Source organism: Dictyostelium discoideum, assembly GCF_000004695.1.
Source record: "Dictyostelium discoideum AX4 chromosome 5 chromosome, whole genome shotgun sequence".
Taxonomy (NCBI): domain Eukaryota; phylum Evosea; class Eumycetozoa; order Dictyosteliales; family Dictyosteliaceae; genus Dictyostelium; species Dictyostelium discoideum.
The window spans coordinates 4,501,336-4,522,843 of record NC_007091.3 but is presented as its reverse complement, the minus strand read 5'-3'; the positions used below and the strand labels follow the sequence as shown (position 1 = coordinate 4,522,843).

Sequence of the window (21,508 nt, the reverse complement as noted above, 5' to 3'; positions counted from 1 at the left end):
GTTATTATTTTATATTTCATATTCTTGAAAAACTAAGTGAATCTTGTATCGATAGATAATTTAGGATTTTAGCACATCGTAATGCTCAACCACAATAGGAAAATTCCCAATTGTTTTATGATTTCAAACTACTAAACATTCATATATTTAATTTATAATAAAAAAAGAGATCAAATAGAAAAAAAAAAAAAAAAGTTATAAAAAGAGATTAAATGTAATCATTTATTAATTAAATATAAAAAGATTTTTCAATTATATTATGTAATATTATTAATTAAACATTATTATTATTATTATTATTGTTATTAAATAAATATTTATTTAATATTTACTTAGCTAACATTTTTTTTGATATATCAGTTTTAATCCATAAAAGGAAATAAACAATAAATTGCCCAAAGTGGTTATTTAAAAAACAAAATTAATTATGTTTACAACTATGTGAAACCAAATTAATATTTGAATTATTATTTTTTTTTTCGTCACAAATTTTATTTTTATACCAGTTCATTATTGCTATTATTATTGCTATTATTATTATTATTATTATTATTATTATTATTATTATTATTATTTTTGTTGTGAGCTGATTTAATGATTTCAATTGATTGATTGATTTTATTATTTTGTAATTGTTGAATTGTGATAATATTATGACCTAATTGATTATCGATAAAATTCTTTAATTGTACAATTACTAAACTATCCATACCATATTGTGTGAGTTGTAAATCTTCATTGATTTTAGATTCGTCAATTGATAATAATTCACTGATTTTATTTAAAATTGTTGAGTGAATAGTTCCATTATTATTATCACCAGCGAAATATTTAATTCCAAAATCAAATTTTGAATGGTATTGGTTTGTTAAAGTTGATGGTAAAATTTCAAAATCGAAATCTGATACACAATAATTTGGATATTGATGTTGATTTTGAATGAATAAATCTAATGAGCTAATAACATGTTGAGGTGAGAATATTTTTAAAAAATAACTCTGAAACATTGTTTCAATTGCATTATTACGTGATATGAAACCAGTTGACGATATCGCACCTAAATTAATGGCTAAAGATGGTAATCCAATTGAATGTCTATACTTTGATAATGAATCGATTACATTGCATGCACTAACATAACAACATTGTTGATCTGATCCAAATATTGAAACTACTGATGATGCCATTATAAATTGTTTGATATTCCATGAACAATTAATTGATTGATTGTGAAGATTAATTGCTCCAATCGTTTTAGCACCATGTGTATTATTTAAACGATTCATATCAATTTGTTGAACATCACAATATCATTCATAAATGCAAAATGAATGATTGAATCAATGTTTGTAATATTTTCATTTAATTCTAATTGATTTAATACTTGATTAACTTTATTTGAATCTTCAATATCGATTTGATAGAAATGGAATTTAATATTATTATCTTTTTTAAATTTGCTTTGATTGATTAATAATTCTAATTCCCATTTTAGTTTTGATTTTGAAAGTATTATTATATTTTCAATTGAATCATTTGAATATTTAACCAAATATTTTAATATATCTAAAACAATACCATTATTATTGCTATTGTCATTTTCATTTAATAATGGAATATTTGAAGAGTAAAATTTGAAAGCTTCAATTCTATCAAGTACGACTGGTTTTGTAAATCCACCTAAAACTCCATGTAAACAAGTATCTAAAATTGCCCTATTAAAGAATGTATTCATATTGCCATTGTTAATTAAATGATTATATTCTTTTTGATTATAAATTTCATTTAGTGATACTATTGCTAATGAACAATTATTACCGATATGACATTGTTTTACACCTTGAAATAAACCTTTGTATATTAAATTTGCTTTAATTCTAATAGTTTCATAAAAATCTTGTTTTGGAATGATTGTAAAATTGCATTTATCTTTTAATGATTGAATATTAATTAATTTGTTGATGATGATACTGTTATGTTTGGTTAAACTAAAATTACCAAGAGATGATAATATCCATTGATTTGTTTTTTGATCTTTATAATGACTTTTAATATTGAATTCATTCTTTGATAGTGGTGCAATTGTAGTTTGTAAACATTGATTAATACCTTCTGTTAATAATAATGGTGATTTAAATTCTAATGAGCTAATTGTAATATCTTGATATGGATAAATTGATAATAAATTGTGAACATATCCCATTCCTGGATAATAGAATTTATCACTAACTTGATGACCTTTTAACCATTGGAATGGTAATTTCTTGATATCGATAAATGTTTGATATGATGGATATGGTGAATCTGTATTATTACCAAGACTGTGAATGGATGGACCTTCATTTTTAATCTTTTCAAGTGATGAGTTTAGTTTAAAGTATTCTTTATCATCCCATTGGTAAAGTGGTAAATTATTTGATTGGTTTGTATGGTTAATACTGTTATTAATTAATTGTGATTTGAAATTAATATCAAAATTATTATTGACAAATAATAAAGAGATTGTCTTTAAGAATTCATTATAATCATTCTTCTTTTTATTTAATGGTGAATAGATTGTAATGTTTTTACCATTATTAAAGTAACTTGATTGAGTTGATTTCATTTGATTTAAGTAATATTGTAATGTTGGATGTGGTGAAACTTCAATGAATGTAATTTCATTACCCATATCATTTGATTCGATATGTTTGTAAAGATTTGTTATTGTTTGTGTGAAACGAACTGGTTGGCGAATATTATTAAATGCATAACCTGCATTGAACGGTGAAGTTTGATGATCGAATAAACTGGTTGTAACTGTTGAAAATACTGCTATCGATGGTTGTTTCGATGAAATATTTAATGAACATACTTCATCTTTAATCATTTGTTGACTTGATGTATGAAATGATGATAATAATCCTAACATTGAACAAAAGATATCGTTTGATTTGAAATCTTTGGTAATTTCATTTAATAAGTCTTCTTTACCTGAGATAACGATTGATGTTGGTGAATTGTAACATGCAATTTCTAATGATTTATATCTAGTTGTAGATTGATATTTATTAATGAATTCATCTGAACTAATATTAACTGATAACATTCTACCTGTACCTATGGTTCTATTTTGAGCTACTGATCTATGGTAAGTCAAGTAGCATAATGTTTGAAAATCAATCATACCTGAACAATATGACGATGATATTTCACCAAGAGAATGACCAATGATAATATCTGCTGAAACACCCCAATGTTTATATAATTCATAAAGTGATACTTGAATGATAACATTTGCAGGTTGTGCTAAAATTGGATGATGAATTGATATTAAATCTTCATCAATTGATCTTAATTTATCTAAAACTGAATAACCATAATATTTGAATAACTCTTTATCGAATCTATTGACAGATTCTCTAAATACTGGTTCGTTATCATATAATGATAATGCCATTTTATTATATTGTGAACCTTAACCACATAATACAATTACTGTGATTGGTGATTTCTTTTTTTCAACTGTAATATTTGAAATTAAATTATCACTATTATTTAATTTGATTTGATTATTTTCATCTTGAAATTCATTCCAATCACTTGCGATTATAACTGATTTTTGAATTAATGATGTTGATTTGAATTTAATTTGATTATGTATTCTTTGAAACTTGTTGTTGTTATTGTCGATGATGAGGTTGAATTTGAATTTGAATGTTTAATTATAATTATTTAATGATGTTGATGAATTACTTGAGAGTGGTATTAAATATTTCTTTCTTTCATTAATTTCGACTCCACTACTATAGTCATTATGATTATTATTTTTAAATTCAGATAATATTAAACAAACATTTGAACCTAAATTAATGATATAATGTTAATTATTTATTTTATAAACTTAAAAAAAAAGATAAAATTTATATATTTTTACCAGTTATACCAAAGTTATTAAGTAACATGACAGTTGATTTATTTTCATTAAATTTAATTGGTTCAGTGACAACTTTTAATCCCCATTCTTTAAAATTAATTAATGGATTTGGTTCTTTGAAATTAATATTTTGAAGAAATAGTTTATTTTTAAACATTAAACAACATTTAATTAATGATGCAACTCCTGAACATGCTGTTATTAATTATAAACAATATTTAATGTTAGTAATGATTGACTTTGGTTATTTATAGACTTAATTTTTAATTAATAAACTTACCTTCAAGATGTCCAATATTTGATTTAATTGATCCAACTAAAACTTGTTTATTATTATTTGTTGTTGTTGTTGTTGTTGATGGTATTTTAGTATTATTGAAAACTCTTGATATACCTTCTAATTCTATTGGATCACCAGTTGGAGTACCAGTACCATGAGTTTCACACATCAAATTAGCAATCAAATCAACCAATGGTCAAATCAATGAATCTGATATTGATTATTTTGATGGTGAATAAAAGTTTAATTTATCAAAGTTACCATCGATATTTGAACTTGATCCTTTGATTACACAATAGATATTATTTGAATCTTTGATTGCATCTTTTAATCTCTTTAATACAACGATACCAACACCTTCTGAACGAACATAACCATCAGCATCCGATGAAAATGTATGACATTTACCTGTTGAACTTAAAAGACCTAATTGTGTGAATGATTTTGAGACGTGTGGGTCTATTGAAATTAAAATAAAAAAACCACATGAGCCATTCCAGCATGCGTTTTTAAACCCAAGGTGAAAAACGCATTTTCGCTTTTTTTTATTAATTTTTTAAATTAAAAAAAAACAATTATCCTTTTTGTTAAAATACTACTTTATTTTTAAATTAATATTAATTTTTTATTATAAAAATTTTTTTTTATTTTTTTTTTATTTTTTTTATTAAAAAGTTAATATAAATTAGATTAAATTATAATTAAAATATTTTAATAATAATTATTTAAATAAATAATGGTTATTTGAGTAGAAAAATTAATAAAAAATATTATAGAGGTTGTTGTTTATAGTATTTTTGGTTATTATTATTTTAAAATGTTAATGAAAAAGGTTCTTTTTAAAACTCCAATGATTTTGAAATTGGTGAATAATTTTTTTTTACATATAAACACTAATAACATTGACAATGTTGTTAAAAAAAAATTATTCACGAGAGACAAAAATTAATGGTAGTAAATGTTATTAAATTTTTATTTTAATGATTGTTAATAATATCATTTAAAATGATTGATTCATTAATTTCCCAATCTTGATGATTATATGAACCAATTGAAATTAATAATTCTTTTGTGCTATTTGACATTTTGAATAAACTATTGATTTTAGAGCTTGTTATTAATAAATTTTGATTTTTGTGAATGTGGAATGTTGAATATCTTTTTGATGATTTTCCATTTGATTTTGAAACTAATTCAATCCATTCATAGAAATCGATTTCTTTACATTTAAAACTATTTTCTAATACCCTATAAAATGATTTCATTTCAATTGAATCACCATTAAAATTATAAATTGAAATTGGTTTTGATTTATTTTGATTCCAACTGTTTTCATTGAATATTAAATCGATTGTGGTTTTAGCTATAGTTGTAACTGGAGTTGTGAAAACTGATTTATGAATATTTGGATAATAACCAATCTCTTTCGAAGATTTTATTAAAAGTGATATAAAATCATTTGAATGACCTATACCTGTTATTGGATTTGAGAATATATCTATAATTAAAATAGCAATGAAAATAGTTATTGGAATATTATATAAGGTTAATACTAAATTAATATATTAATTTCAAGCAATTAATATTAACATGCTACATACCAGGTGGTCTAATAATGATTGATGGTATACCTCTTGATTCTGCTGCATTTGTTAATAATCTCTCTGAAATAACTTTACATTGAATATATCCAACTGGTGTAGAATTAAAACTTGGAACTATATTTGTTTCTTCAAAATCCTCTCCATCTTCAAAAGGATGATTAATGAATACTGCAAGTGATGAAAAATGAACTATTAATTTTTGTGAGCTATTATTTGAAATTGACAATTTAATAATTTGATTAACATTGTTAATATTTACAATTTTACTTTCTTCATAGCTTGACTTTAAATTTAAATCTGCTGCTGAATTTATAATAATATCACATTCATTTGAAAGTTTTAAATAGTCTTGTTCAGTTAAACCAAATTTATCTTTTGAAATATCACCAATCATTGGAATGATTTTAATTAATTGATCTTCTTTTATTTGATTATTACTACTATTATCACTGTTTAAATTACCATATAATTTATCATTTGATATGTTGCCTGTATGGTCGTTTATTTTTGTTTTTCTTTTTGGTGATTCTTCGTTCATATCTATTAGTTGATGTTTCTTTAAATTATTAATAATTACATCGATTGGATTTGTTAGTTTTGAATTATTTCTTATTAAACAATAAATTTTTGAGACATTGTTCATTTTAATTAATTCTGTTAATAAATATGCACCCAAGAATCCTGTTGAACCTGTTAAGAATATTGATTTACTATTATTATTATTATTTAATATATTTTTAATTGAATATGGTCTTGAAATGATTGATTCATTTAATTTAGTTTCATTTTTAATAAATTCATCAAGTGATTGTTGTTCTTTTTTAACTAAATTGTTGTTATTATTATTATTATTATTATTATTATTATTATTATTATTATTATTATTATTATTATTATTATTATTATTATTATTATTATTATTATTATTATTAATATTATTATTATTATTATTTTTGTTATGAGCAGATTTAATAATTTCAATTGATTGATTGATTTTATTATTTTGTAATTGTTGAATTGTGATAATATTATGACCTATTTGATTATCGATAAAATTCTTTAATTGTACAATTACTAAACTATCCATACCATATTGTGTGAGTTGAAGGTCTTCATTGATTTTAGATTCATCAATTGATAATAATTCACTGATTTTATTTAAAATTGTTGAACGAATAATTTCATTATTACTATCACCGTTACCACCAGTGAAAGATTTCATTTGATTTGATTTTTTAACAATATTAATTTCAAAATCAAATTTTGAAAGGTATTGGTTTGTTAAAGTTGATGGTAAAATTTCAAAATTGAAATCTGATATACAATAATTTGGATATTGATGTTGATTTTGAATGAATAAATCTAATGAACTAATAATGAGTTGAGGTGAGAATAAATTTAAAATTGAACTCTTGAACATTGTTTCAATTGCATTATTACGTGATATGAAACCAGTTGATGATATCGCTCCTAAATTAATGGCTAAAGATGGTAATCCAATTGAATGTCTATACTTTGATAATGAATCGATAACATTACATGCACTAACATAACAACATTGTCGGTCTGATCCAACTATTGAAACTACTGATGATGCCATTATAAATTGTTTGATATTCCATGAACGATTAATTGATTGATTGTGAAGATTAATTGCTCCGATTGTTTTAGCACCATGTGTATTATTTAAACGATTCATATCAACTTGTTGAATATCACTAATATCATTCATAAATGCAAAGTGAATAATTGAATCAATGTTTGTAATATTTTCATTTAATTCTAATTGATTTAATACTTGATTAACTTTATTTGAATCTTCAATATCGATTTGATTGAAATGGAATTTGATAATATTATCTTTTTTAAATTTGCTTTGATTAATTAATAATTCTAATTCCCATTTTAATTTTGATTTTGAAAGTATTATAATATTTTCAATTGAGTGATTTGAATATTTAATTAAATATTTTAATATTTCTAAAACAATACCAGTTTGACCAGTGAGTAAAATATTTTTACCAATATTTAATTTTGAAATATCATATGAATGTTTCATTATGATATGATTGTTATTACTTTGATAATTATTATAAACTCTATTAAATTCATCTTGATTATGATTAACAATGATTTTACCAATATGTTTTCTTTGATTTATATATTCAATTGCATCTTTAAATTGATTATTTGAATATTCAATGATTGGTACACTTAACTCTAATTTATTTGAATTAATCATTTTGATAATTTTCTTTAAATAACTTTTGATTAATTTACTAGTGAAATCGACAACTTCTACATTACTATATGTCATATTAAATTTGAAATGATTATTTGTCATATAATCATTTGGTGTGAGATGAGTGATACTTAAATCAATGATACGTCCTGATAAATTTAAACATTGGAAATTTGAATCCATATACTCTGATGATAATGTATTTAATATTAAATCTACACCTTGTTGTTCAACTTCACCTAATTCTATTAATTTATTCTTTATATCTTTGACATAGTTTTTATTACGAGATGAATAGATAGCAGTAATTAATGATCCATATTTCTTTGTTAAGTATTCTTCTTTATCTTTTGAACCAACTGTTAAAAATATATAACCTTGATGTTGTTTACTTTTTAATAAATCTAAAGATGATATACCAATACCACCTGCTGCTGAATGAATTAAAATTGATTCATTTGATTTTAAATTACCAATACTATAGATACTATGTAATGATGTAATATAAATAGATGGTATTGAGGCTGAAACTGAATGATTACAATTAAATGGTTTATAATAAATAAAATTGAAATCTACAATAACATGTGAACTACTTGCTTTTGGACCAATACCACAAACTTGATCACCAACTTTAAATTTCTTTACATTATTACCTAATCTTGTAATAATACCACTAAAGTCATTACCAATGTTTGGATTATCAATACCAATACCATTTTCAATTTCATACTCTTTACCATATTTAATATCTAAATCTGAACCAATCATACCGATATACATTAAATAATCTTTATAATTTATACCAGTTGCTTTAATTTCTATCTCTACTTCATTTGAATTTAATTCATCTTTTTTACTATATAATTGGTATTCTAAATTTGAATTTAATTGAATATATAAATTATCTTTATTGGTTTCAAATGATTCAGATTGAAGTTTTGATTTAATATTATTTGATCTTTTAAAATATCTTTCATAGTATACTTTATTATTATTAATTGTAAATTCTATTTGAATATTATTATCTGAATTGATTAAGTAATTGATTAATGATAATTGTTGATTATTTTCAATTGAAACATTATCATAATTTAAAGTTAATAAATCTAATTGTGGGAATTCAACGTGGAAATAACGAGCAGAACCAATAATTGATGATGATAAATAATTATCAGTGCTTGAATTTAATGATAATAATAAATGTTTGAAATTATTTGATAATTCTAATTTTAATATTAATTGATTAATTTGAATGTATTCAAATGTGATTTCTTTGAAATTAAAAGTATTCATTGTTGATTCAATTGATTTTAAAAATATTATTAATGTTTTATTACAATCATCTTTATTTTGATTATTTGTGATCCATGATTGAAATTCATTATAATTATTAATATTAACGATTTTGTGTCTTAATTCTTGATTCAATGATATTAAATTTTGTATACTGCTGCGGCTATCATTTTTATTTCTATTATTATTATTTCTAATATTATTATTATTGCTAAATAAAATAATATTACTGAAAGAATTTAATTGATCTAATGATTTTGATTCTTCTGAAATGATTTCATTAATTGTTGGTTTTCTAGTTTGAATTAAAAATGCTAAATTATCATTACCAGACATTATTGTATCTTTATAATTACATTGATTTAAAAGGTTAATCCATTTCTCTTGTTTCATACAACATCTATCAGGTCTTAATTCGATATCACTATCCGAGGATGGCCACCATTGTGAAAAACAACCGAAAATTGAATCATAATAAAATGATTTGTATGGTGGTTCTATATATAAAAGTTGACCATTTGGTGTTAATATATTATGAATTTCATTTAATGTTGGTTTGAGTTTCTTAACGACATGCATGACATTTGACATTACAACGAAATCATAATAGGATGCTTTAAGATCTTGATCTAATAATGGTTTCTCTAAATCTAATACACGATAGATAATATTTAAATTGTTGTGATTTGTAAATGATGAGAACTTTTCTTTAATTTCAGCGAAAAATGATGCAGATATATCACTCCATGTAAATTCTATATTAATGATTGATGTTGTACTATTATCGTTTAATAATTTACAAATCTTTTCTAAAATTAATAAACTAAGACTACCAGTACCGCCACCTGCTTCTAATATACGAAATACAATTGGTTCATTTAAAATTGGTTTTAGAGTTTCAACTATAATTTCACTTAATAAATTATTTGATGGTTGAATTACATTTGAATTCTTATAAAATTCATTTAAATAACCAATTTCAAATAATGATTGTGGTGTATCTGTAATAGAATCATCATCTTTTAATGGGAATAACTGTTTTGCCATTACTTTAGTTGTTCTAATATATAAATTTTCATAATTATTATAACCATTATTTTTATTATTATTATTATTATTATTATTATTATTATTATTATTATTATTATTATTATTATTATTACTAATTTTAGGAAGGTTTTGGTATTTTTTTAAAATTTCAAAAATGAATTTGAAAAGATTTTCATTTACTAAACTATTATAATATAATTGTTTGAATTGATCATATTCTAATGTTGCTAATGATTCTAAATTGATACTTGGACATCTATTATTAATGTGTTTATAAAACAATGACAATAATAATTCAATTGAAAGTAATTGATTATCTTCTTCTTTGACACTAAATTCATCTACTCTATATAAATGTTTGAATTGTTCAGGTTTATTAATGATTGAATCTTTTGATTGAAGATATGGTGTATAAATTTCATTTGATGGTGGTTTGCAAATTATTGTGCTATCAGGATTGGAGCCAACAATAGTGCAAACTACATTTCCAATATCAACTAATAATGTACCATTTGGAAGTATGATTTTAATTGATCCTGAATATGTTTGAGAATTAGTTCTTGCTCTAGTTTCAGAGTAAACATATAATTCTTTAATTGTATCGTTATTACTAATATTCGATGATGTAATATTTGAAGAGTAAAATTTGAAAGCTTCAATTCTATCAAGTACGATTGGTTGTGTAACTGCAACCAATACTCCATGTAAGCAAGTATCTAAAATTGCTGTATTAAAAAAAGTATTCATATTACTATTGTTGATTAAATGATTATATTCTTTTTGATTATAAATTTCATTTAATGATACTTTTACTAATGAACAATTATTACCGATATAACATTCTTTAACACCTTGAAATAAACCTTTGTATGTTAAATTTGTTTTAATTCTAATAGTTTCATAAAAATCTTGTTTTGATATAGTTGTAAAATTACATTTATCTTTTAATGATTGAATATTAATTGATTCATTATTTTCAATATTATGTTTGAATAAACTAAAATTACCAAGAGATGATAATATCCATTGATTTGTTTTTTGATCTTTATAATGACTTTTAATATTGAATTCATTCTTTGATAATGGTGCAATGGTAGTTTGTAAACATTGTCTATTACCTTCTGTTAATACCAAGGGTGATTTAAATTCTAATGAGCTAATTGTAATATCTTGATTTGGATAAATTGATAATAAATTGTGAACATATCCCATTCCTGGATAATAGAATTTATCACTAACTTGATGACCTTTTAACCATTGGAATGGTGATTTCTTGATATCGATAAATGTTTGATATGATGGATATGGTGAATCTGTATTATTACCAAGACTGTGAATGGATGGACCTTCATTTTTAATCTTTTCAAGTGATGGGTTTAGTTTAAAGTATTCTTTATCATCCCATTGGTAAAGTGGTAAATTATTTGATTGGTTTGTATGGTTATTACTGTTATTAATTAATTGTGATTTGAAATTAATATCAAAATTATTATTGACATATAATAAAGAGATTGTCTTTAAGAATTCATTATAATCATTCTTCTTTTTATTTAATGGTGAATAGATTGTAATGTTTTTACCATTATTAAAGTAACTTGATTGAGTTGATTTCATTTGATTTAAGTAATATTGTAATGTTGGATGTGGTGAAACTTCAATGAATGTAATTTCATTACCCATATCATTTGATTCGATATGTTTGTAAAGATTTGTAATTGTTTGTGTGAAACGAACTGGTTGGCGAATATTATTAAATGCATAATCTGCATTGAACGGTGAAGTTTGATGATTGAATAAATTGGTTGTAACTGTTGAAAATACTGCTATCGATGGTTGTTTCGATGAAATATTTAATGAACATACTTCATCTTTAATCATTTGTTGACTTGATGTATGAAATGATGATAATAATCCTAACATTGAACAAAAGATATCATTTGATTTGAATTCATTGGTAATTTCATTTAATAAGTCTTCTTTACCTGCGATAACGATTGATGTTGGTGAATTGTAACATGCAATTTCTAATGATTTATATTTAGTTGTAGATTGATATTTATTAATGAATTCATCTGAACTAATATTAACTGATAACATTCTACCTGTACCTATGGTTCTATTTTGAGCTACTGATCTATGGTAAGTCAAGTAGCATAATGTTTGAAAATCAATCATACCTGAACAATATGCTGATGATATTTCACCAAGAGAATGACCAATGATAATATCTGCTGAAACGCCCCAATGTTTATATAATTCATAGAGTGATACTTGAATGATAACATTTGCAGGTTGTGCTAAAATTGGTTGATGAATTGATATTAAATCTTTATCATCAATTGATCTTAATTTATCTAAAACTGAATAACCATAATATTTGAATAACTCTTTATCGAATCTATTGACAGATTCTCTAAATATTGGTACATTATCATATAATGATAATGCCATTTTATTATATTGTGAACCTTGACCACATAATACCATTACTGTGAGTGGTGATTTCTTTTTTTCAACTGTAATATTTGAAATTAAATTATCACTATTTTCTAATTTAATATGATTGCTTTCATCTTGAAATTCATTCCAATCACTTGCGATTATAACTGATTTTTGAATTAATGATGTTGATTTGAATTTAATTTGATTACATATAAATCCTTCAAAGCTTGTGGGTGATGAGAATGGTGTTAAATTTGAATGTTTAATTATTGATGATTTATAATTATTTAATGATGTTGATGAATTACTTGAGAGTGGTATTAAATATTTCTTTTTTTCATTAAATTTATTATCAATTTCCATTTTGTGATAATCATTACTTTTTCTAAATTGATCACTACAAAATTCAGATAATATTAAACAAACATTTGAACCTATATAAATGACATTATTAAAATATTAATTATTTATTTTATAATAATAAAATTTAACAATATAATGATGTATATATTTACCAGTTATACCAAAATTATTAATTAACATGACAGTTGATTTATTTTCATTAAATTTAATTGGTTCAGTGACAACTTTTAATCCCCATTCTTTAAAATTAATTAATGGATTTGGTTCTTTGAAATTAATATTTTGAAGAAATAGTTTATTTTTAAACATTATACAACATTTAATTAATGATGCAACTCCTGAACATGCTGTTATTATTATTATTATTATTATTATTATTATTATTATTATTATTATTATTATTATTATTATTATTTATTATTATAAACAATATTTAATGTTAGTATTTAATGATTGACTTTGGTTATTTATATTTAATTAATTAACTTACCTTCAGTATGTCCAATATTTGATTTAACTGATCCAACTAAAACTTGTTTATTATTATTAGTTTTTGTAGTTGATGCTTTATTATTGAAAACTCTTGATATGCCTTCTAATTCTATTGGATCACCAGTTGGAGTACCAGTACCATGAGTTTCACAATAATCAATATCAGATTCATTGATTTGACCATTGGTTGATTTGATTGCTAATTTGATATTTTCGCACTGAGATGATTTTGATGGTGAATAAAAGTTTAATTTATCAAAGTTACCATCGATATTTGAACTTGATCCTTTGATTACACAATAGATATTATTTGAATCTTTGATTGCATCTTTTAATCTCTTTAATACAACGATACCAACACCTTCTGAACGAACATAACCATCAGCATCCGATGAAAATGTATGACATTTACCTGTTGGACTTAACATATCTAATTGGGTGAACGATTTTGAAATGTGTGGGTCTATAAATAAATAATAATATAAATAAATAAAAATTATTTGATTTTTAATTTATATAATTCTTTTTTTTTTTATTTTTTTTTTTTTTAATTTATCACATACCTAATATAAAATTAACACCACCAACGATTGAAACATTTGATTTATTTGATTTAATTGAATTATATCCACAATTAATTGCATTTGATGAACTTGAACAAGCTGTATCAATTGTTAAATTTTCACCTCTATTTTTAAAAAAAAGAAATGATAATTAATTAATTATTAATATAATTCTTTAAATTATGGTTATAGTAATGAAAAATAAATAGAAAACATACCTAAAATCAAAGCAATAACCTATTCTATTTGCAACGGAATTAGTTGTGGAACCAAAAATATTATTTTGAGTTTCAAATGGTGATTTTTGAAGATTATTATAATCAATAGTACTACTACCAATAAATGTACTTGTATTGGTACCACGTAAACTAATTGGATCAATACCACTATCTTCTAATGCTTCCCATACACCTGTTTGTTGATTTTATTTAAAAAAACATTATTAATAAATAAATATAAATATCTAAATTTTTTAAAAAAATATCCATGTTTTAAATTTTTAATGGATTGATTTTTTTTAAAAAAAACATTTTAATTAAAGATAATTGTCAACTGTTGATAAAAAAAAAAAAATAAAAAATTATTTTTGACCAGAAGTATTGCACAAAAAAATAAAAAAATAAAAAAAAATAAAAATAATAAAAAAAAATAAAAATTTTTTGGTGGAGTAAAACACAAATTTTTTTGACTCAATTCGACAATGATAGTATACATACATTTTAATAATAATCTTTGTTGTGGATCTATTGAACCGACATTATCATTGCTTGGATTAATTGCAAAGAAGATTGGATCAAATTGTTTCCATTCATCAAGTGGAAGTAAACCAGCAAACTTTGAAACGATTTCACCATTTAAACAATAATTATCAGACCATCTTTCAGAAGTTGAAACTATTCCATCCAATCCATTCAATAATTCATTAAATAATTGATTTGGTTTTGAAATCGATTCTTTTAAATTACCACTTGGAAATCTTAAACCAATACCAACCACTGCAACATCACCACTACTATCAGCATCGTCATAATTTTTAACTTTATTACTATGAATACTTGTGTTGTAACTATTTTCTTTCATTTTTTCTTTATTTCTTAATAAAAATTAAATTAATATTAAAATTTTAAAATTAAAAAAATATAGAAAGAATCCAAAGAAAAATTTAACTCCAAATTGGGTTTTTTATTTATTACATTTTTATAGATTTACCCTAATTAGTTTTTTTTTTTTTTTAACCCACATTTTTCTGACGAATATTAAATACTCAAATCTACATTTTTAAATAGATCTATTTCAAATTTTAAAAAAAATATAATAATAAATCTATTTTTAAATATTATTATTTAGCTTCAATAATAATTACTAATTAATTACTAATTATATATCTATTACACCAAGGTTTTAATATTAACAATTAATTAAACTTTTAAATTTTTTAATATTGGTAATTTATTTTTTTCATTACACATTTATTTTCGAAATTAAACTTATTGGATACCCTGACCATGTGGAATTATTATTTTTCTCAAATGTTTTCGCTTGAGAATGTGCACTCAAAATGGATGATGAAAATGGTATAAAATTCCTTAACAAATATTTATACTAAAACCCTCAAAATTTGTATTAGTATTTATCGATTCTTAATAAGCCAATAAAGTTTATAACTCTTCTAATTAGTAAACATCTATTATTACTAGTTTATAAAAATCATGTTAGTATAGGATCCTCCAATTATAGCATGCTGGTTATTACACGTACATATATACAAGAAGTTTCACCACTATTATCAAAGTTAATAGAATTAGCAAAATAATTCAACAATACTTCCTGTGGTTTTTGCATTATAGTTTTATTCAATGTTTCTTTACATTCACCCATTTGCTGACAGTAATGGTAGAATAGGTCATTTAATAGGTTATTTAATTTTTCAAAAACTTGATAGAAATATATGCATCGACCATATACCTTTGGTAGGAGATGGTAAAATAAAACTTTTATAACTACTTTTTTATTAATTATTGATTTATTTTTTTATCTATTAATTTATTTTTTTTTTAATTCAATAATTTTAATGTGTTTGGATAGTTTACAAGGCTCTAACAAATGTTTTAAACCATGAATTATTTGTACAGTTTCAACAGATTCAGGAATTGATAAATGATCTAATGGTTTTTTAATACCTAAAAAACTTATATTTTTTACACTGGAAGGAATGATCCCAATGGATAATGTTTGATTGAAATCACTACCAATGATAACACTTTCAACAGTATTTGGAATTGAACCTTTTACTAATGGTTTTTTAATATCATTGAAATAAGTGACTCTTACTCCCTCTGGTATGATTCCAGGTGTTAACGGATGAATGAAACCATTACCAAATATTACACTTTTAGTCTTTGAGGGAATTGAACCTTTTTGTAAGGGTTTCTTAATTTCGTGTAAAAATAAAAAAGTTATACCATTTGGAATAACATCTGGTGATAAATAATGATTGAACCCATTACCAAATGAAATACAACATATATCATTGGGTATTGATTTTGCAAATAATGGTTGTTTTATATCACCAAATAAAAGAGTAGCAATACCTTTTTCTGGGATCACACCTGGTGTTATCATTTGGTTGAAACCATTCCCAAATATTATAGTTTCAACAGATGGTGGAAATGAATATGAAAATAATGGCTGTTTAATATCATGAATTAATATGGATTTTACACCATTTGGTATTACACCTTGTTTCAAACTTTGATCAAATCCATTCAATAATAAAACACTCTGAAATGATGGTAAAATGCTTAATTTTGAAACATTACCACAATCACTACCAAATGCAATTCCACAATTTTCATATGGCTTATTTGGGAATGGTTTATCTTTTGAAAATATATAAATTTTAATTCCCCTCCCTAAAAAAAAAATATATATAAAATAAATAAAAAATAAAGCAAAAAGTTAAATTTTTTATTTTAGTTTTTAGAATAAATTATTAAAAAATTAAAATTAATAACTTACATGGAATATATGGATAATTATTAATATCAGTTTTAAAATTATAATTATTATTTATAATTTGATTTGAAGATTCTTCAATTTCTTTAATATCAATACTAACTAACCCATTCCCATAAATTTCTTCTTTTTCTCCAATATTTTCATTTTCTTTTTCATTTTTTTTAATTTCTTCAAAAGAGATAAATAAATTATTATCACCAACTTTAAAATTTTCTAATGTTGTTTCATTATTTTCAATTTCATTAACATTAAATAAATCTTCTTTTTTATACAATGTTTCTTCTTTAAATTTTAATTTTTTTTCTTTTTCATTATTATCTATATGATCTTTTTCATATAATTTTATTATTTGTTCTTCTTTTTCTATTTCTTTTTCTTTATCTTGTTTTTCTTCTTTTTCATCATTTTCTACTTTTTCTTCCTTTTCTTCCTTTTCTTCCTTTTCTTCCTTTTCTTCCTTTTCTTTTTCTTCTTTTAATTTAATTTCTTTATAAATAATTTTAGAAATTTCATCAATTTTATTTTCAATTTGATTTTCAATTTGATTTTCATTTGGATTTTCATTTGGATTTTCAAATGAATGAATCAATTTTAAAGATTCTTTAATATCAGAAATTCTAGAATCATTGAATAACAGTGTTATATTTTTATAGTCCTTAAAACTATTATTTACAATACTACCAATATCTTTTTTTGTGTGTAATAATGAAAGTTGATATTGTTTAAGTATTTCTTTTGTTTTATCTCTATCATTATCATTATTATTATTATTATTATTATTATTATTATTATTATTATCATGATTTTCAATTTCATTAGTATTTAAAATTTCTTTACTTTTTAAAATTTTAGTGAGAATTTCAATATTATTATTTAATAGGGATGAAATATTTTCACAAGTTTCTATATCTTTCTCGTAGGTGGTTTTCAAAGTATTTTGAATTGATCTCTCTAAAACTCGAATTAAATTTAGAAACTCTTGGAATTTGTCCTTTAATAAAATTACACTATTATCATAATTAACTTTAATTTGATTAAATTTATTATTTGATTCATTTAATAATGATTTACACATTTCAAGTTTTTCATTCACCCTTGGGTATACTTCACCATTGAAATTATCAAATAATTCATGTAGTATTGGCTCTAATAAAATATCAACTTTATGACCAGAATGATCATTATCTTCTGTACTAATAGCTATACAATGTGAGCAACATGGAATTAATTCGCATTCTTGACATAAAAAAATAAAATCTTGTGTTGGATGAAGAGAACACCTATTATTATCATCAGTTTTAATATTATTATTATTATTATTATTATTATTATTATTATTATTATTATTATTATTATTATTATTATTATTATTATTATTATTATTATTATTATTATTTGAAATCATTTTCCTTTTTTTTTTTTTTTGTTTTTTTATTTATCAAAAAATTATAAAAATAAATCTGAAAATTAAAAAAAAAAAATAGAAAAAAAAAAATTTGATTATTAAAATTGAGAAATTTAAAAAAAAAAAAGAAAAAAAAAAAAAAAAAATTAAAAAAAAAAATTGTTTAATGTAATTGAACTTAAAAAAATAAGATTAATTTTAAAAATAATTTGGGGTGGAAAATAAAAAAAATTAAATAATAATAAAAAAATTAATAAGTAATTCAATATTGTTTATAGAATAAATTTATAAATTTCCACCCCTAACCTTTTTTTAAAATTTATAGAAATTTTTTTTTTTTTCAAAAATTAAATAAAATTAAAAAAATATTATTATTATTAATTATACCTACTTGCGAAGCGATAAGCTCTGAGTATAAATCTTCTGACATGTTATTTATATTTGAAAGTAACCGTAAAATAAAAAATAATTAAAAAAAAATGATTTTTATTTTGATCAAAAAAAAAAATAGGTTTGATTATAAAAAAAAATTAAAAAATGAGAAATAAAAAAAGATATTTTCTTTTAATTAAAAAGAAAAAAAATGGAATTGGTGTTCCCTTAATTTGAGGCTTTCACAAAATAATAAAATCTAATTTTATAATAATTTGTGTATTGTAAAAAATAAAAGATTACTTTTAAAAAAAAAAAAATTAGTAAATTATTTCAAAATAATTTTTTTTTTTTTTTTTTTTCTTTCGTTATCATCAAATTTTATTGATTAATGGATGGTTTAAAAAAATATCAACAAAAAAAAAAAAAAAAATAATAAAAAAAATAATGATTACTATACATTAATAATTTTTTAATTTAGATAGTAATTATTCGGTACCGAATTGTTTATTTTTTTCCGACAAAGGTTAATAAAATAAAATAAAATAATATAAAATAAAATAAAATAAAATAAAATAAAATAAAATAAAATAAAATAAAATAAAATAAAATAAAATAAAATAAAAAATTGATTTTCAATTAAACAACCCATTAAAAAAATATAATAATAAGATAAGATGAGGTATTAAAAAATTTTAATCAATTTAAATTAAAACGAACTTTGTTCTTTTGCCAACAAATTAATGTTCTTTTTTTGAAAATAAATTTTTTTTTTTTTTTTTTTTTTTTTTTTTTTTTTTTTTTTAACTTTTTTTTTTTTTCAGATTTTTTATTTTTTTTTTTTTTTTTTTTTTTTTTTTTTATTCAACTAAAACGTTTTAACAACAAGAATGTCACAAAAATCAGTAGTTTTACATTTATATCGTTCATTAGTAAGAGAATCAAAAAAGTTTTCAAGCTATAATTTTAGAGAATACTCCTTACGTAGAGTATCTGTTGGTTTTAGAGAAAATAAAAATAAAGACCAAAACGAAACAAAAGAATTAATTCAAGATGCTCTTAAAAATTTAGAAATGGTCAAAAGACAAGCATTTATCAATTCAATGTATTCAACAAATAAATTAGTTGTTGAATAAATCATTTAATAATAATTATAAAAACAACAACAAAAACAACGACAAAAATTATTTTTTAATGACAAAAAAAAAAAATGGACGGTTTAATATTACGTTTATACATTCATATTAAACATCTTCCAATTGTAAATAAAACTATTACAACCCAAAAATAAAAAAGAATGAATAAAATCAAAAAAAAAAAAAAAAAAAAAAAGAATTAATTAAAATAATTGAAAAAAAAAAAAAAAAAAAAAAAGAAAATTTAAAAATAGTTTTTTTAGAATTATTTTTTGTTTATTTAATATTATTTATTTTTATACTAGACAATTTTAAATGAATAATATATATTACTGTTACTATTATTATTATTATTAATTTACTTTTTTTTTTTTTGTTTCTGTTTTTTTATTTATTATTTTGGATATGGTATTACATTTAAGTGATTAACTTGGAAAAATTAAAAAAATATCTTCATTCCATAATTTACAATAAAATGAACAAATAATTTATAAATTCCAAAAGGATATAGATAATATTTTTTTTTTTTTTTTTTTTTTTTTTTTTTTTTTTTTTCCAATTAAATTTTTTTTTTTTTTTTTTTTTCTAATTCTTATTTTCTTTTTAGTTTTCTTTTCTTTTCTTTTCTTTTTTTTTTTTTTTTTTCTTTTTCTTGGTTTTTTTTTTTTTTTTGTTTTTTTTTATTTTTAGAAACCAGAATTCATTAAAGAATTTGTAAGGAAAATCTTTTTAAGTATATTTTCCATATTATCTCTTGAATCAGCTTTTTTAATGAAAGGATGTTTTAAAAGTTCTTCGGCAGTAGCACGTTCAGCTGGATCTTGTTTTAAACAAAGTGATAGGAAATCCTTGAAACAATCAGACCAAAGTGCAGGATCATCGAAACCGGTAGCACCATCGGTGGCCACAGTAAACATTGCTTTTACGGCAGATTCCATCATTGGTGGACGTTGATTTGCCATTTCCAAAAGAGAGATTGCAAAACTCCAAATATCGACAGGAGTTGAATGATATTTTTGTTGAATCATCTCTGGTGCCATCCAAAATGGTGAACCCACCATATGCATTGGTGTCGAGGTGGCAACGTCTTCACATAGACCGAAATCGATTAACTTGACCTTACCCTCAACGCTCATCATAATATTTGCACTCTTCAAATCCCTATGAACCATATGATTTTCGTGTAAATATTGTAACCCTTTCAACAACTCTTTTGCCACGTATGCTAAATTATTCTCATTGAATTTCCATGCCTTTGCTGCCTCCTCAAATGTACCACCCTCCATAAACTCCATAACTATCCATAGATTACTATCCTTATCAATATGA

At 22.1% G+C, this 21,508-nt stretch overlaps 4 protein-coding genes and 1 pseudogene across 4 annotated transcripts in view; 1 reads left to right on the top strand and 4 right to left on the bottom strand.

Annotated features, from left to right (window-relative positions):
- Window positions 1–497: 497 nt before the first annotated feature.
- On the bottom strand, window positions 498–5,099 carry DDB_G0290747 (annotated as a pseudogene; the record flags this gene model as incomplete).
- Window positions 5,100–5,173: 74 nt separating this feature from the next.
- On the bottom strand, window positions 5,174–15,328 carry pks33 (beta-ketoacyl synthase family protein; the record flags this gene model as incomplete). Its single annotated transcript, XM_630483.2, has 7 exons — window positions 5,174–5,748; window positions 5,798–13,264; window positions 13,346–13,540; window positions 13,684–14,148; window positions 14,249–14,373; window positions 14,467–14,659; window positions 14,965–15,328. 7 exons carry the CDS (start codon window positions 15,326–15,328, stop codon window positions 5,174–5,176), a joined length of 9,384 nt encoding a protein of 3,127 aa, XP_635575.2.
- A 651-nt stretch (window positions 15,329–15,979) lies between these two features.
- DDB_G0290727 (hypothetical protein) lies at window positions 15,980–18,671 on the bottom strand (the record flags this gene model as incomplete). The annotated part of the gene is made up of 3 exons (XM_630482.1): window positions 15,980–16,251; window positions 16,339–17,160; window positions 17,267–18,671. The coding sequence occupies 3 exons, from the start codon at window positions 18,669–18,671 to the stop codon at window positions 15,980–15,982; spliced, it is 2,499 nt and encodes an 832-aa protein (XP_635574.1).
- Window positions 18,672–19,933: 1,262 nt separating this feature from the next.
- Window positions 19,934–20,179, top strand: lyrm4 (LYR motif-containing protein 4; the record flags this gene model as incomplete). The annotated part of the gene is made up of 1 exon (XM_630481.1): window positions 19,934–20,179. The coding sequence occupies one exon, from the start codon at window positions 19,934–19,936 to the stop codon at window positions 20,177–20,179; it is 246 nt and encodes an 81-aa protein (XP_635573.1).
- A 686-nt stretch (window positions 20,180–20,865) lies between these two features.
- The window catches only part of mkcB (MKC subfamily protein kinase), a gene marked incomplete at both ends in the record, with an annotated part of 2,231 nt that continues 1,588 nt past the window's right edge, over window positions 20,866–21,508 (bottom strand). The window contains one exon of the mRNA XM_630480.1: window positions 20,866–21,508. This exon is cut by the window's right edge and continues 162 nt beyond it. Coding sequence (XP_635572.1) covers window positions 20,866–21,508 — 643 coding nt within the window.